A 16967-nucleotide genomic window follows, 5' to 3' on the forward strand; every position below is an offset into this window, starting at 1 on the left:
AAATCTAGGGATAAAACTGAATTAGCTCCGACATTAACAAACGTCGCTAAAAGAATAGAAACGGCTAGTTTGGCAACAACATTAACACATCAAGTCTATGTCTCATGCTCAGACGCTGCTTCTATTTTTCGCTACTGTTTGTCCTGATCATCATGGTGATCGTTAATAACGCACAAATCGATTGTAATTTCAATTTCTTATATAATAAAATTTACCATGCCTCCTATATTATCTAGCTACATATCAATATATACACATACATTATTATATCTTTAGTAGCCAAACGAGTTAAAACTAAAACTGAATGCCGAGAGAAGTTATCATTTAATTTTGAAATAAAGCACTGTGATCTAGGTACTCATCAGGTCACAACGCAAAATGGTCTTTGCAATGAGAATAGATTGTGGTTATTGTAGTTGTTGTCAATTCATTCTACCTTTCTCTGTGTTTAGTAATATTTTGGAGTTGAAAAGAGCCGGGAGGTGTAATGACAACCCAAGGGTTGTCTAAAAGTAGGAAGCATGTAGGTTGAGATTAATAAATGCAATTATACAAATGTATTAAAGATTTCATTTAATCATCATCTAGTTAATCCTTTTATTAAGCTCACATAATCCAGTTCACACTCCAACTTATCCTTTTATCTAAATCATTGCCAAGATTAAGGATGATAATTGACCGGATCGAAACCCAGATCAGTATTAAACCCCCCCAACGGGGCGGGTTTAGACTTACCTAAACGAGTCTCAAACAGTTCTGGGAAGAGTCGTACGTTTACCCGGATCCGACCCATACATTTTGCATCAAAATATTAATTAAATAAAATTGATAGATTTTAAATTGTTATAATAATAATAATTTTTTTCTTAAATATTTTAAATATACATTTTGCAAATAACTTTAATGATTAATTAATTTTTCAGGTTTTAAATTTTGTATTTGCAAAAAATATTTTAAAAAATAAATTGATGAGTTCACGGGTTCAACCCAAATTGGACCTACCCGAACACGATCCGTTGTCATCCCTAACCAAGATCACTCTTGCTAAATGTTAGTTAATTTCGAAACTTACGAGCACATTGTTTTCTCATTAACTATTTTAATAATTATATTTTAAGATTTAATAATAATTTTTGTCTTATATAATAATAACAATAATAAACTCATTCTTTAATTAATATAATTTAAAATACAGAAGGGAAGTCCGTATGATTTGGAGAACCGTTTCAAAATTTTGGTACAATTTGAATTTACAGATACATATCCCCGTATGTGATACAATTTTGGTGCATATATTTCCTCTAATCTCTTGTGAGATTGTCTCACGGATCCATGAGATATATCAACCATGCTCATATTTATTTTAATAAATATTATATTGTATAAAAAATAAATGTTTTTTTATAAGTTATCCAAATAAAAGATTCGTCTCACAAAATTGATTCGTGAAACCGTCTCACAAAAGTTATTGTATACCCTAACATGTAACTTAGTAAGATGATACCCTCAAAAGTATTGATAGAGATTTAAACGATATATATTTTTATATATATATACTCCCGTGTGTGTATATATATGTCATGTAGAGAATATATTTTTTAATCGACTTTTCACCCTGTTAATATTTAAAAAACTTTTAAGAATGTTTGTCATTTGTTGTGCCAACAAAACCATTACGCTGAATATAAAATACTAAATTAGATATTACATAAATTATAAATTGTCTCATTTTTTGAAAAAGTTTATTAGTGACCAAAAATATTTGAGCTACCGGATCTGGTCGGTCGTGAGATATTGATCGCTTCCGCTGCCTCTTTCATATTTTCACCAGAAAAACTGAAAAAGCCAGGACACAAGTATCGGTAAACTGCGGAAATTTAGTCGAAACATCGAAATGGTCAGACCGAAAACATAAAAAGTTGTCCAAAGAATTATACATACAACTTTTAATATATTCATGCCAGACGGACAACAACAACAACAACAATGCAGATAGAAGGACGAAATAACTCTAGAAATTAAACAAATCAAATACCTGTTTCCGGTTTGCGAGGGGATCAAAAGGATGAGTAAGTAACAAGGCTGTATTAGCATCACCACATATATCCAGTATTACGTGATATTGGCACGGCTCAATCAAATAACCGAGCTCTACACAATTAAAGCAAGGGTGTTCTGATTGAACTGCACCAATATCTCGTACCATCGGTAAAGAAAGAACGTTCGTTCCCCCTTTGTTGACGAGCCTCTATTAAAAGTATTCTGGATCTCATTTAACAAAAAACCTTCTTTTCTTTTAGTTTCCTCCAGAAAAAAAACATACGAAACCTGAAAAAAAAAAAAAGAAAAAGAAGAAGAAGAATGCATATTGAATAAGATGAACTTTAAACTCTGTGAATAGTACTTGAAGAACAAGCAGACGGTTTATATTAATGGTTTGCTGTATTGAACAATACTCCTGNAACCCAACAACAAAAAGGGAAGTAAATTAACTCAAAAGCAACGTAACGATGAAAAAGCTCACTGCAGCAAATCTGGAGCCTTTCAGTATGCATTTATGAGGTTAGTGAGAAGATACGGCAACACCATTTACACCCTAGCTAGCTCCCTTTGAATTTCGAACCGTTTCAATATTCTTGAAAATTTTGTTTCTACGTCATACTTAAATTCCTCATTTCCCGGCTAATTTTTATCGTAAATATTGCATTCAAGATGAACTGAAAAGCAGATACTGGAATTGTTTAGAAGTGATTTTTCTATGCTATATCGGAAAGTGTTTTTCTGCTGATGATACAGCGAACCTGGATCATAAAGACATAATGTCAAGTTTCATAATATACGAAGAGACCATGTTTTCTAACAATGTTAAGTACGGAACATAGAGTGAATCGTTTAGATGGGAGGGAATCAAATCAAATTTTGTTTTTGTTTTTTTTTATATATTTTATACATATAAAAATATATAAATATAAAAAAAGATTTAAGATGGATGAGGGAACGATTCTCTTGCCGGCCTCCTATGTCGACGACAGACAAATTGTAAACGTACTTTAATATATTTAATTTAATCAATTAAAATTCTTTTTTATAATTGTTCAAATTATAAATTGACCAATTTTTTTCTTCATACACGACACGAAATGTAATCCCTGGAAACAAACGTCTGAACTTGTGGACTGTCCTTACTTAAAAGCATACTAAATGTTTTCACGTGAAACTGCTGAACCACCTTTTGTCTCTCACCCTCTTCGCAGCTTTCTTTCCCACATTTAAATCTTTCATTAATTAATGAAGCATTTAATATACATGTGCCCAATGTTCACCAAATAAAAGATGCGTTTATGCATGTATATTAAGTTTTGTATGTAATCTTAATTTAGCATCTTTCAATTTTTTACACTTCCATTTTTCTCCATTCGGAGTGTTGATAGGACACTACTAAGCATCAATGTCAGGCCAGAAAAGACTAAAATTGTAAATAATAAAGATAACAGACTAAGACTAAAGTTTGACAAAATAAAAATTTAAAATCACACATACAAATATACTCGACTAATAATATTTTCATTTGCCAGTAATATTTTTTCAAAACAATTATTATGTATCCAATCGTGGCTTGTCCTTAATGACATTAGGAGGAGGAGATGGAGCAGAATTAATATAAGAGTGACCCATCGGTTTGAATTGAATGGAGTGCCTAATAATTTTGTAACCTGCAGTTGCTTGGGACCTTTGTCATAAAAGTATATAGCATGCAGAACAAGGTGGTATAATGGAGGCACTGCGATGGGTTGGGGGATGGGGTGGGGGTTGGGGTTGGGGTTGGGGATGGGTCTTATAAAACAAGGACAGGATCCAGTAACTATATTGATCGGGATGGCTACTTTTAATAAACAAAATTCAAAAGTTCCATGCATACTTTCTAAAATTGCACGTTTTCCAATTTTCCCATCATATAATTAATTAGTGGCATAATCCTAGTTGCTTGCTATATATTGTGGCATGTTGGTCGCGACTTATAGGAAATTTTCGTGCTGCTCTTATGACGATACTCAAAGGTGTATCGAAATAAAGATAAACCCCACATATAAAAATAAATGTTTGATATACGTTATTCAGTGGTTGATTATTGCAATTTTGGTTTTGGATAAATTTATATGTCAACTTGTATTGCTTAATCTATATAAGTTTAAATCTAGCTAAAAGAGCTCCGTCATTAACATTTTACATGTATCCTGTAGAAAATATCATTTTATTATATTACAAACTAAGTTGAACAAAAATCATGAACTTTTATATGAGAAAGTTCATTTATAAGAAAATTAAGAATTCAAGAATACATTAAAAAAAACCCAAAATATCATAATGAATGATACTTAAACTAAATACACAAACAAAAAATTCCAAAGAATAATACGCATAAAGGCAATGTAAACATAACCAGAAAATACTTGGTTTAGTTATAGACCAGTTTCTTTTTTTTTTTTTTTGTGTTTTAAAACCAAATAGTGAAATGTTATTTTCCTATTTTTTTTCAACTCCAGATATAAATTGAATCAATATTATTCTTCAGCATATATCTGCAGTAAAAAGTAACAATTTAGACATAAAAAAATAATATTTTTCACCCAATTAAATTTTTATAAAATCACTACTTCTCTATATTATTTAATAAAATTACCCTTCAAACGAAAACAAAGACAACTTTAGGAAACAAAGCTGTGAAAATGCATAAAATAAGAAAAAAGTATTGGCATCAAATAAATTTCCCAACTACCCCTTCCCTACTGCTTATATTATTTAAAACAAAAATTTGTGTGAAACGGTTTTACGGATCGTATTTTGTGAAACAGATCTCTTATTTGGGTCATCCATGAAAAAGTATTATTTTTTATGCTAATAGTATTACTTTTTATTGTAAATATCGGTAGGGTTGACCCGTCTCACAGATAATGATTCGTGATACCGTATCACAAAAAACCGATTTCTTATTTAATTTTGGGTATTTCTGATCGTTTAATATTTGATGCAGTAAAGAGTGAAAATACCAATGAATAATAATTACGGGATATATCAACACCGTTAAATAGACGAGTTGACTTAGCAATTAACACAACCCATCTAAATGATGGATGACCCGTACCGCTAGCTCATTTTAACTGTTCTAGAAAGAAGTTGGGGAGTATGCTATGGATTTGGACTTGTATAGATATTGTACCAACTCTTTTCGAAGACAGTGTTCTATCGTAATAAATAAAAATCTTACATAAACATTGATGTGATCTCGTTGAAATGGGATGAGTCGGGTCGAGAGCTCCAATAGATCAAATCAACAATTTATAATGTTTTGGGGAATTTGAATGATGTGATCTCGCTGAAATGGGATGAGCCGGGTTGGGAGCTCCAACAGATCAAATCAACAATTTATAATGTTTTGGGGAATTTGATTGAAGGTAATGGCTTCAGCAGCACCTGCAAACAAGAAAGGAACTCGTGAATGGGCGCCGGAGAAGTGTCCGACGTAGCCACTCCGATGCTTAAGTCGCTTAAGTCAGCAGGTTGAAGATGAACACGAGCAATATTTGAGAGAAAATATGTATAATGCTTAAGAGTTCAAAGATTTCAGAGTCCGTAAATGAGATTAATATCTGCTATTTATAGTAGAAAATGAAGTAAGTACCTCGATTCTAGTGTCACCTACTAAGTATGGCAAGTCGGTTGCCCATACTCTAACTTCTGATGACTTCAAGGACACTCCAAGCCCAAGTTGTTCTGACAGATTAGACGGCATGTATCAATCATACTCGAGTGTGGTTCAATTCTCGAGGTGGCTCGGGTGGTCGGTTACCCGGGTGCTTGTATAAGAGCCCGGGCTATAATGACTGCTCGGGGAGAGGAGAAGTGCTCGGGTGATTGCGTGAGAGATCGGACTGTTCGGAGAATGCTCGAGAAATGTAGTGCTCGGGTTCTTGATGGTACCCAGGTCACCAACGATCCGGATCCTTATGGGGTATCAAACATGAAAGGAACTTCGATTAGAGAATAACATTTTTCATAACTTTAACAAAGTTTTCCTGTAAATAAAAAAGTTTACTTTACTTTTTATTAATTGATAACAGAGTAGGTCTCTTGTGAGACGATCTCACGAATCTTTATCTATAAGACTGGTCAACCCTACTGATATTCAATATGAAAAGTAATACTCTTAACATAAAAATTAATACTTATTACTTTTTATGGACGACCCAAATAAGAGATCCGTCTTACAAAATACGACCTGTAAGACCGTCTCACACAAATTTTTACCTATCACATTAGCATTCTCATGCAATTGATTTTTCTTATTAGAGCCTTGATTTGTTAGGTATCAGTGGTAACTTTAAATAATAATTTAGTATTATGCTAAACTTATTTTTCTCCGTGAGATCTTGGTCTTATATAATCTAATTATTAATTAATAATAAATCGTTTTCTTTAACCATGGCAGACATGAAATGATCGCTGCTTCGTGTTTCTTATTTCGTTCTGATTTTCACACATCAAAACCCTAGATAAACCTTTTCTTTTTCTTTTTTCTTTTGTTAATGACTATATATTTGTTGCTGTCTAGTGGGTAATCGGTTTTCACCCGTTCTATATGTATTTTGGTTATCTGGGAATAGTTATTTGATTCGAAGTGTGCGCCTCTGAGTTTGAAGTTTGAACTGGTGACCTCTGTATTTAGTTCATGACGGAATTTTATTTCATCGGTTGCTGTTGTTGCATTCTGATGCAGGGTTTTAATTTAAAGTGGTCATAGCTCGCTTAGTGTATTTTGCTCGAGTTTTATTTGTTAATCGCCTTAATGTATCTTTGATTCTTCAATTTATAGTTTCATGTGGTGGAAAAGGTAATTTTATGAACTGGGTTTTCTGTTCCATGTCTCTGAAGTCTCTTCCAGCAAAAAAGAGGGATATTTTTGTAAGAGGCTTTCACTTGGGCAACCATTTCACAAGCCCAGTTGCTGAAGATATTATTTTCAAAGCTGTTTGTGTGAATGTAAAGCGGAAGAAATGGAATTTTGTGGACCAGCTGTCTTCGACACTCACAAATTCCTTGATTTGCCGTGTTTTCCGAGAGTTTCAGAGATCTCCAAATCTAGTTTTAGAGTTCCACCAGAGAACAAGAGTACGTGAAGGCCTTTTGGATTCATTAGAGTCTTGTTGTATTCTGATTTATGCGATGGTGAATCATAGGAACTTTGATGATGCATTATGTTTGATGAAAAAATTGATAATATCAAAAGGTTATTTTCCTTTGGAGATTTCAGAAGCTCTGGTCAATAGTTACGATGCATGTTTTTCAAGCAGTGCAGTTTTTGATGCGTTGATTAGGACTTGTACAGAACTTGGGGCGACAGAGGATGCATATGTTGTGATCGAGAAACTGAGATCAAGAGGCTTTTGGATTTCAATTCATGCATGGAACAATTTTTTGAACCATCTCTTGAAGATAGACGAAGTTGGTATATTTTGGATAGCGTACAATGAAATGATATCATATGGATATTGTGAAAATTTGAATTCACTGAATCTTATAATTTATGCTCATTGTATAGAAGGTGAACTTTCTAAAGCATTCGCAGTGTTATCTAGGATGTTGAAAGGTGGGATTTCGACAAATGTCATCAGTTTTAATATGCTAATTGATGGCGCGTGTAGGGCTTTTGACCTCACTTTAGCTCATGAACTTGTAAAGAAAATGGAAGATATGTCCAGAGGTTGTGCTTCCCCTAATGTAGTTAGTTACAATTGTCTCATCAACGGTTATTGTAAGGTGGGTAAGATGGATTGCGCCAAAGAAATTCTAGTTGAAATGGTCATGATGGAAGTGGTGCCTAATGTTAGGACCTATGCTACCATGGTTGATGGATATGTGAGGCACGGGTATCTGGAGGAGGCTTTCAGACTATGTGATATAATGGTCGAAAAAGGTCTGATGCTTGATTCAGTGACATATAATTCGCTCATTCATTGGATATATGTACAAGGTTATACCAGTGTAGCTTCTCTTTTGTTATCCAATATGATGGAAAATTACATATCTCCTGATCATTTCACTCATTCTATCGTTGCAAAAGAACTATGCCGGAATGATCATGTTACCGAGGCTCTAAAATTCCATAGCTGGGCTCTAGACAATAACCTTGTGAAAGATAGCTTCCCTTACAATATTCTCATCAATTATCTTTGCAGAAGCAACAATATATCAGGAGCCAAACAGCTTCTATGCTCCATGTTTGTTAGGGGATTCGTCCCGAACTTTGTGACATATGCTACCATGATTGATGGATACTGTAAGGCAGGTTGAATGGAAATCGCTGTTAACAAGTATCCTGACATGGTAGAAATGGAGAAGGATTCAGGTGATTTATGTTAAGAAGGATTGTAGATGTTGCAAGTTTTTTGGTTGATAAATGTTGGGGGATGAATAAGTTTGATGTAATGAGTTTAATTGTTTGTTGAACAGATACTACAACATTCAGAAAGTCGTTGAGACGTTTAATGTGCCTGAAAGCATGATAAAAAGAGACCTCTTTCATTGACAAGATCACTTTTAACATAAGGTTAGGCTTCATGTGCAAAATTGGGTTAACGTCATCAATCAACGGAACTTCGGAGAATTATGGTTGCCGAGGTTATGAATCCAGATCTTGTCACCTACACAAACCTTGCTGCCAAACCTTGATGAGGTCGTCAGTACTGAGGAAATTACCAAATTTTGTGAGTACATGGGGCCTGAGGGAGTAATCCTGGCTGGCTAAACTTACGGCATCATTTTAAATCTACTCATTGAAGAGGCACTGACTGAGGTGAGGATAATTCTGCTAAGCACAATAAAGCTTGGTTTGGGATACTGTTAATTGTTGATGGAGTTGTAAATTCTGCTTGACTTGCAGGATGAATCGTCTCTGTAATCAATCAGTCGAGCTCATGGTGATTCCGAGTTCCTTTGTTGGGACTCAGGAGCATCTGCAGCATTGCACTTAAGTTCTTAATGGATAGAATGATGAAAGGTGCCGGCAGTAACTTTACCTGTACTGAGAATTCAGTTTAACGAACCCAATAAAAATATAGGGCCGTGTAATTCAATCCGGGTTGTTGTTTGTATTTATATTCGATTGCTAAATTATTCCCGACATCATGTGATTTGCCTGTCTACATAGATAATTTGGTTTGGTTGATTGCAAACTCAGCAATGATTTCAATATTTAATTCGTACTGGTTAATAGGACACATTCTTGCTGGTGATTAATTTTCATAGGACATATCACACATCTTAAAGGAAAGGAAGCTCTGTAGACTATTTGTATGTTGATGAATTATCAATGATATGGCTCATTCTCTGTCTGGGGATTATCAAAATCCTACCACATGGTTTTTGTATCCTGATGTTGTGAATATTACCACCTTATAAATTATGGAATTGTAGAACCCTACCTCACATGACCAAGGCTTTGTTTCTTTATCTTTTAGGCCGTCTCTATGTGAAATGCATGTGATATCCAGATTCATGAATTATGTATTTACCAAATTTCTTAAGAGACTTTATGTAATATCTAAGAGGGGCATGTGTTATCGATGAGCTTATCATGTGCCAGCATGTAGTCCATTGATAGTTATCGATTGTCAGATAACTTTTAGAACATCTAACTTAACAAAATATCTTCTGTGAAAGATTAAAGGCTTATGTTATGGATCGTGATTTCATTTCTGTGATTTCCATGTACCTAGTTCCTGTTGATTTGACTGTGGGTATCTCGTCCTAAAGAGGATCAAGCTTGGGTTCCGTTAAGGCTTTCTTTTTTACGTTGAAATAGAATATTGTCTTAATCCTATGATATATTCCACGTCGTTACAGCTGCATTTTATGTGGAATCCAAGGGTGAAGATGGTTTTCTCTACGTCCTAGATTGACAAAAACTTATTTGCCTTAATATGAAATTGATTCGTAAACATCATCTGTTTAAGTTGCTACTATCTTGTGAACTGCAATTTGTTGAAGCATGTTCGATTTCTCACTATGATGAATGTTTATTTATTATTTTTTCGGTTTGTCTGTGTTTTTCCCAAGATTGATGATGATGACTTTGTCACCATCTCTATTGTAACTTTCGAAATTTATAAAAAAAATAATTGTTCCGTTTAAACAATAGACAGATCTTTTCTATGGATATCTGAACAGTAGTTATCTATATGTTCTAGAACATATTAAACATTCTCACAAAATTTATAGAATAGGAATCAATAATAATACAGTATCTTCTTTGTGCTAAATCTCTTTGTTGTTCAGGTGGAAGGCTTCTTTTGGAACTTGGTTTTGACCCACTTCAAACTCGTGGAAGTTCCATTCTTGACCTTCTGGGCACCTGCCATGGCTGCTGCTTTGGCTTTACCTAATCCGTTGGATGAGGCCACTTTTTTCTCTTTCTCAGGGTCTTTCTTTGATTTGTTGTCATCTCCCATGGCACCAATTCCGCCCTCTCCCCAATGGTCTGCCCAGCTTGGCCCGTCAGTAGCCATTTCTGTTAGCTGGTTTAAACTGTTGTGCATATGAAGTCAGTCAATACCTCTTGTGACTTACGTCTACACACCTTATACATTTTCCTTCTTGGTTAATATTGATTCGAAGTTAACAAATGTGCCCTGATGAGCAAAATCTCGGCTAAGCTAAACAGAAACAACCGTTAATCCATATTCATTCCGGTTTGTTCAGTAAGTTGTTTTATTTTTTTGGTTGAAAATAACGTTTTAATTGGTCTGTTTTCATTTTGAAAAACAATCAAACCAAACTGATCAAACTTGTAAATAGAGAATATTTCATGTTTGTCTATTTTGAGATCAAATAGTCATAATGATTATAATTTTTTTTTTAATTTTATTCTGTCAATGATATTTTAAACATGGTGTTAGAGCATGGTGAGAATGATCAAAACCGGAAGAAATACGTTGGAAAATAGCGAAATCACATTAAACTCAAAGCATCGATAACTTGAAAACACACAAGATGAAGAGGAGAGGGAGGAGAGGAATGTACCTTGTTCTTGTTACGAAGAGATATTTGAGGTTGTCAATGAAGAAACAGAGGATTATTTGATATTTCTGCCGAATTAAGAATGGGTTGCTTCATGTGGATAGGCTGTCCCTTTAACTATAATCCCCTTGTAATAAACGACACATGCCGAGTCATTGCCGTCGCTGGAAGCAATGTCTTGTTCTCGATTCTTTCCTTCTTTTTTAAAAAATTGAAATTGATATTTGACCAGCCAGCTTACATAATCAACTTTATTGTGCAGCTACTGACTCGGGACTCTTTTCATTTAAGTGGTTTTTTTGGGCTTTGATTTTTAATAAATTTGTTTTAGCTATCATTGATTAATGCTCAGTCTCTTGACTCTTGTAATCCATTTTCTTAAATCAGTCAATATGGTAGAGATTTTCTCTATTGAAATAGATGATGTACACTCGTGAACTTACAAATATTATCCATAAGATTTTAATATTTTTATTGTGTTGTGGTAGTTTTACTCAGGTTGGTTCCTTTATTTTGCAAGTTATTGTAATAAATTTTCAAGTACAAACACTGAATAATAATATGTACAACCTCCCGATATAAGTTTTTAACTCAGCAATTACTGGTATTCGTTCCCGAGGGCCAACTCAACTCTTTTGTTTGTTTATTTATAACAAACCAGAATGTCGTTGAGGTTGTTGAAAGAAGTGTTGAAGATTATCCATTATTATTGACTAAAAGATTGGGCAAGCCTCCAATTTCTACCTGCTCCTTCCCAACTTCAACGTCCCAACCCACTACTTAAATGGTTGGAGACACGTGTATTGCGACAAATAATTAAATATTAGCAGACCAACGAATGAACCATGTTCTTATTTACAAGTTTTTGTTTCTGTTTCTTTAAATTACAAATGGTTAATGTCTGAATTTGGATTAATCAGACCATCCATTATTCATAACTTTAGTAGCTGATTCAAGGTAAAAAAAAAAAGATAGAGATTCAATTTTGAGTAAAAACAAGAACTTGGATAGATCTAACCATGGCACCATATAGCTTTAAACTAGTTGGAGGGGTCCGAAACTGACCTCCAAAATTAGTAGTATACAATAAAACCAATCTCATCATAAAGGTCTCTTTGAAACGCATTACTTCACATACTCACTTAGTTCTCCTACTGGACTTTGACTTCTTCATTTTCCTATTCTTCTCATCAAAACTACTCCAACTGTATCCACTCGGAATAGCAAACGGATCGATAATGTGCTCGCCCCCGCTGCAACCCTGCTGGCGGCTCCCGCTCCTCGATAGCCATGATGAGAAGTAGCTGCTTGTTCTCTCAGCCTCACCGCCTTCTCCGCGACTACCACTAGAAAACTGCTTGGGACTTGACAGAGGAGTGTAAAAATGCTCAATTGGCTGTAGCTCAACAAATTTTGTGAATGTGATCACCACCTTCACTGTAGGAACCACAGGGATTGCTATCTGTCCATTTGACAATGCTTAATTAGTATTAAATAAATAATATTATTTTTTATGGTGTGGATAATCAAGATTCACGCTTGGGGCCTAAAACCAATAACCTAGGATTACAAGGGCCCCACGGGAAACTTCCACGTCAAAGCAACAAGCCTTGCACAAAGTAAAGAACGTTACTTGTAAATTTGAATGCATTAAAAGATGGATTAAAGCTAAGCAAAACAAACATCGATCAAACAAAAGCGTTTCACGGAATTTGAAAAGGCGAATTACCCATTTTGCCCCCCATTACCTTTACAGGAAATGTCCCAGGAGGAAACGTCGTCGTCAGGATCTCCCTCATCCGCCGTACGGCCTTCACTTTATGCACCAAGATGTCCAGCAACGGCAGCAGCTCCTCCGTCTTCAGTGGAAACTGCTCCGTTAACCATAACGTCGGCCGCAAATTCTTGGCGTACTCCTTCTCCTTGGTATCTGGCGGCGCCACCACCCTGTCCACCGATGAAGGTGGAGCTCTTCTCCTGGAATCAATGGGGATTATGTCCACGCTCTTTCTTGACACCGTTACAAATTCTCTTTCCTCTCTCACGAAACTGCTGTGTCTCCGCTGCCTGTCGTTCGACACACTGAATCTTGGATTTTCAGCAACGATGAATCCATCGTCGGACTCCTCGTCGATCTCCAATGGCAAAACGCATGTGGGCCCAAACGGGTCTTCTCGACTTTCTCCCGGATATACTTTACGTGACCGGAAAGTGAAAATTACGTTGTGCATTTCGTAAACCCTTGCCTTCCACTCTCCTACATTTTCAGTCTTTTCTTGGCGTCTCCAATTTGTACGGGCGATTAATTCGGCTTTCGTAACGTCCATTCCGGGACGATAGACACTGGTCTGATTACAGAAATTTGAAATGTCAGAGTCAGATAATGGGTTCCCGGCGTTCTCGAAGGCGTCGTAGATTTTTTTCTCGTCGTGATTGAGGATGAATAGGGAACCCAGTGGGATATCGAGAGCACTGTCGTAAATATCGTTGAGGAAAAGAAAGCTTTGATTAGCGCGTTGGATTTTCAGACCGTCGTACCCCGCGAGTGAGGTATCGGCCCGTAAATTTCCTTCCCGCTTCCAGATTTTGTACGTGTCGGATGGAGCAATTTTCCCGACGAAGGGAACGATGGAACTCTCGAAATGGAACGAAATTTCCATGTAGAAATCACGCATGCGGCGGAGAGCGGCGACGACACTGGGAAGACGACGGCGCCACTTGGACCAGGCGGCGAGGTGGTGCCGCTGTACTAGAACCGAGACAATCTCTGTAGATCGGTGGAGGAGAGCCTCCTGAAGAGGGTTCCACCCCGCCGCATTCTGAAGTGAAATGTCAGCTCCGGCAGTCGCCAGGGCTCGAGCAGCGATGACGTCGTTTAAGCGTACGGCAAGATGGAGTGGGGTTTCTCTTAAGCGGTTGTCCCGGCGGTCGAGGGAGGAAGATACTTTATCAGCAAGACGTTCTTGGGAAACGGAATCGGACTCGGTCCGGATACTGGTTGGATCTGGCAGCCGGGGAATCAAAGAGAGGAGTTTGTTAAGAGTGGCGTGATCGCCGACTGCCACGGCATAATGAACGGGGCTGCCGGCGTAGTCTTGAGGCCGTATGACGGCGGCCGTCGCCGAAGACTTGGACATCGAAAGATTTTCCCTCTACTAATTCCTGCCCTTTTGTTTTATCTTCTTCTACACTTGTTAAGTGAAAATTTGTTGTGCTCGCTTTGCTTCGAATGAGGTTTACTTAAATGGAGATTAATGAGTAAATTCACCTTTGACCATTCTTTATTTCCTACTTTCTCATTTTGCCTTAATTTTGAATAGCCACAGCCATTTTCATTGTGTGTATGGTATATAAAAATTGATTTGCAAGGTATCTAGAATATAAATACAAGTTTTTTGTTAAGATAATTAGATTCTTGTGATATTATTATTGTGACAAAACGATCTTTAGAATATATGCGATTTATCAATAAATTCCAAGATATCTAAAATTATGGGTGTGAAAGTGAAACCTTCAATTTCAAACACTGACTCGTAAACAAAACAAACAAATTTTAAACTAAAAGGAGGAAAGTACTAAATAGAGGAGGGGGGAGCGTTACGAAAGGAATGTGAAGTCATACAGTTTAAAAATGTTGGGGGCAAATTGGTCACAAAATAAACATACAGGATACTCTGTAGTGGGTGTAATACTGTCCTCCCAATGAGTTGCCCAAAGTCCTTTTTTCACTATTTCTTCTGCTCTCCTATTCCCTTTTGTCATTTTCTTGTTTAATTATCTTTGAAAAAAATTTCCCATCTCGATGTTGATTGTTCTGTGCAATATAATACGATACTTTAATTATATTATGTGATTGATTATATGCAAGAAAGTAGAAATTTAGAAGCATGTAATGTTTGTGTGTCCGATATTAGAATTACTGTGCCACGCTAAAGAGATAAAGTTTGGGCATGTCCGAATGTGTGTAGTCCTAAAGCAAAAGGTGAAATTGAAGTAACCTTTGCTTTGGACAGTCGTTTGGGAGATGCATTGGGCCCACTTTTGGCCCATCGTTCCTGGGTCAACCCGGACAAAATCCAAGAATATCATTTTTAATAAATCAAAAGCTTAGAGTAGAATGATTCTTTTTCACTACATTTCAACAATGATGACTAATAAAGTTCACCTATGTATGTTTTGGGCAATCATAGAGACACTGGTAAGAAGTATCGAAGATCTCAGCACAATTTCTATAGAATCGTTTTAGATCCCGGTTCGAAATCCCTCGTTATCTTTTACAATCATAAAATATTATCATTTCAAATTATAACACGGTTTTTATTATTTTTCTATTTGAATATAAATCGAATTATTTTACAAGTAGGAAAATGAAGTTTGGAATTAGGTCGGGGCAAAATACCAAGTCACTCAACCAATCATCAAGCATCGAGCATTCAATGATAGGAGGTCGATCCGCGGGATATGTTGCCGAAACTGGCTAGGCAGCGGGATTGTCTCATTTATGTCAAATATTCTACAGAAGATCTTTTTCTAATCCCAGTAAAACTAAAAAAGGTACGGGATTTTCAAATTTATAGAGAATTAAGAGATATATATATAACAGCGATTCTTGAAATGCAATAATAAAATGAGAATGGCTTCGTTTGCTGGTTTGCCTCTGTGCGTGATGCTGTTGTCGATCGCCATATTTGTTGGTAGTTCGGAATGTTACAATGTGAAGAGGCTGGTTCCATCTGGTCCAAATGCAATGAAATCCCCAGAAAGTCCACCAAAGCATCACACGGTCTCGTTCGAACCAAATCCTCAGAGACTCGTTCCGCGTGGCCCAGACCCTATTGTTTCGCCCCCATCTTCTCCTGTGAAACTCGACACCAACATCATCATGTCTCCCTGAGGATTTTTCAAATAAATTATCTGAGGATGTTTTCTCATTTTCTTGTTGGTGATTAATTCACTGTTTCGTATTTGTGTTTATGGACGTCTCTCTATCTAAATATTTTCGTTCTTGAAATACATCAAAATAATTAAATAAATAATATTAATATTATATTTTCAATGTTTTGTATCGAATTTTTCAGCAAAAAAAAAACATGTGATTAATACAAAAATTTGTTATATATGTTTGGATATTCAGAAATCATATATTAGTGTCAGATCTGAAATCTTTTATATTCAAATATTATATATTAATAACATGTTTTGAATGTTTTGTATCACATTTTCATCTGAGAAGACATGTTTTTAATATCAAAATTTGTTATAAATATTTGGATACTCAAAAATTATATATTACTGTCAAATATAAAATATTTAGTTCTAAATTATCATATATTTGTTTTCGATTTTCAATATTTTTTATTGAATTTCATCTGGAAAAACAAACGTGAGCTCAAAAAATATAAACCTTTTTTTGTATTAGTTAGAAACCGTAGAAAAAAACCTCTTACAAAGATTGAACAAATTTATAACCATTAAGATGAAGATTTATTAATATCAATTCGGATCAGTCCGGTTCAATTCGAATTGGATTGAATTTCCAATCGGATGATTGATCTTGTAATTTTATGTACGTAATTCTTGTAATTCTTGTACATAAAATTAGATTTTTGTTATACGTACAACATATTCCTAAATTTAATGCTCATTCATTCTGATTATTTATTAATTAACTGAACTTTTTTTTTTTTGAAAAAATATATAATCAATGATAGTTAATACATTTTATAATGATTTAATAACATGGAAAACACAATAAATGTTAAGATTTGAAAATTTGAAAATTAGAAATACTTTCTACTCATGGCATTTATTTATTTTCTTTATTCTAATATATATCAAGGAGGAAAACTTGAACGGGGGCAGTTCATGTGTGCAAGAAACAGTCCTTTTCAACA

At 35.4% G+C, this 16967-nt stretch overlaps 2 protein-coding genes across 3 annotated transcripts; one reads left to right on the plus strand and one right to left on the minus strand.

Moving 5' to 3' along the window:
• The first annotated feature begins 6465 nt into the window (after nucleotides 1-6465).
• On the plus strand, nucleotides 6466-10901 carry LOC140980503 (uncharacterized). Of its 2 annotated transcripts, XM_073446353.1 has the most exons (4): nucleotides 6466-8404; nucleotides 8509-8851; nucleotides 8939-9055; nucleotides 10333-10901. In XM_073446353.1, exon 1 carries the CDS (start codon nucleotides 6898-6900, stop codon nucleotides 8347-8349), a length of 1452 nt encoding a protein of 483 aa, XP_073302454.1. In that variant the 5' UTR covers nucleotides 6466-6897; the 3' UTR covers nucleotides 8350-8404; nucleotides 8509-8851; nucleotides 8939-9055; nucleotides 10333-10901. The 2 variants fall into 2 exon arrangements, with proteins under 2 accessions (XP_073302454.1, XP_073302453.1); XM_073446352.1 differs by having other exon boundaries at nucleotides 6466-8851.
• Nucleotides 10902-12047: 1146 nt separating this feature from the next.
• On the minus strand, nucleotides 12048-14218 carry LOC140980504 (uncharacterized). Its single transcript, XM_073446355.1, has 2 exons — nucleotides 12822-14218; nucleotides 12048-12535 (listed from the first exon to the last, which is right to left on the minus strand). Exons 1-2 carry the CDS (start codon nucleotides 14208-14210, stop codon nucleotides 12212-12214), a joined length of 1713 nt encoding a protein of 570 aa, XP_073302456.1. The 5' UTR covers nucleotides 14211-14218; the 3' UTR covers nucleotides 12048-12211.
• Between the last annotated feature and the right edge of the window lie 2749 nt (nucleotides 14219-16967).

Source organism: Primulina huaijiensis, chromosome 7 (assembly GCF_012295235.1).
Source record: "Primulina huaijiensis isolate GDHJ02 chromosome 7, ASM1229523v2, whole genome shotgun sequence".
NCBI classification, from domain to species: Eukaryota; Viridiplantae; Streptophyta; class Magnoliopsida; order Lamiales; family Gesneriaceae; genus Primulina; species Primulina huaijiensis.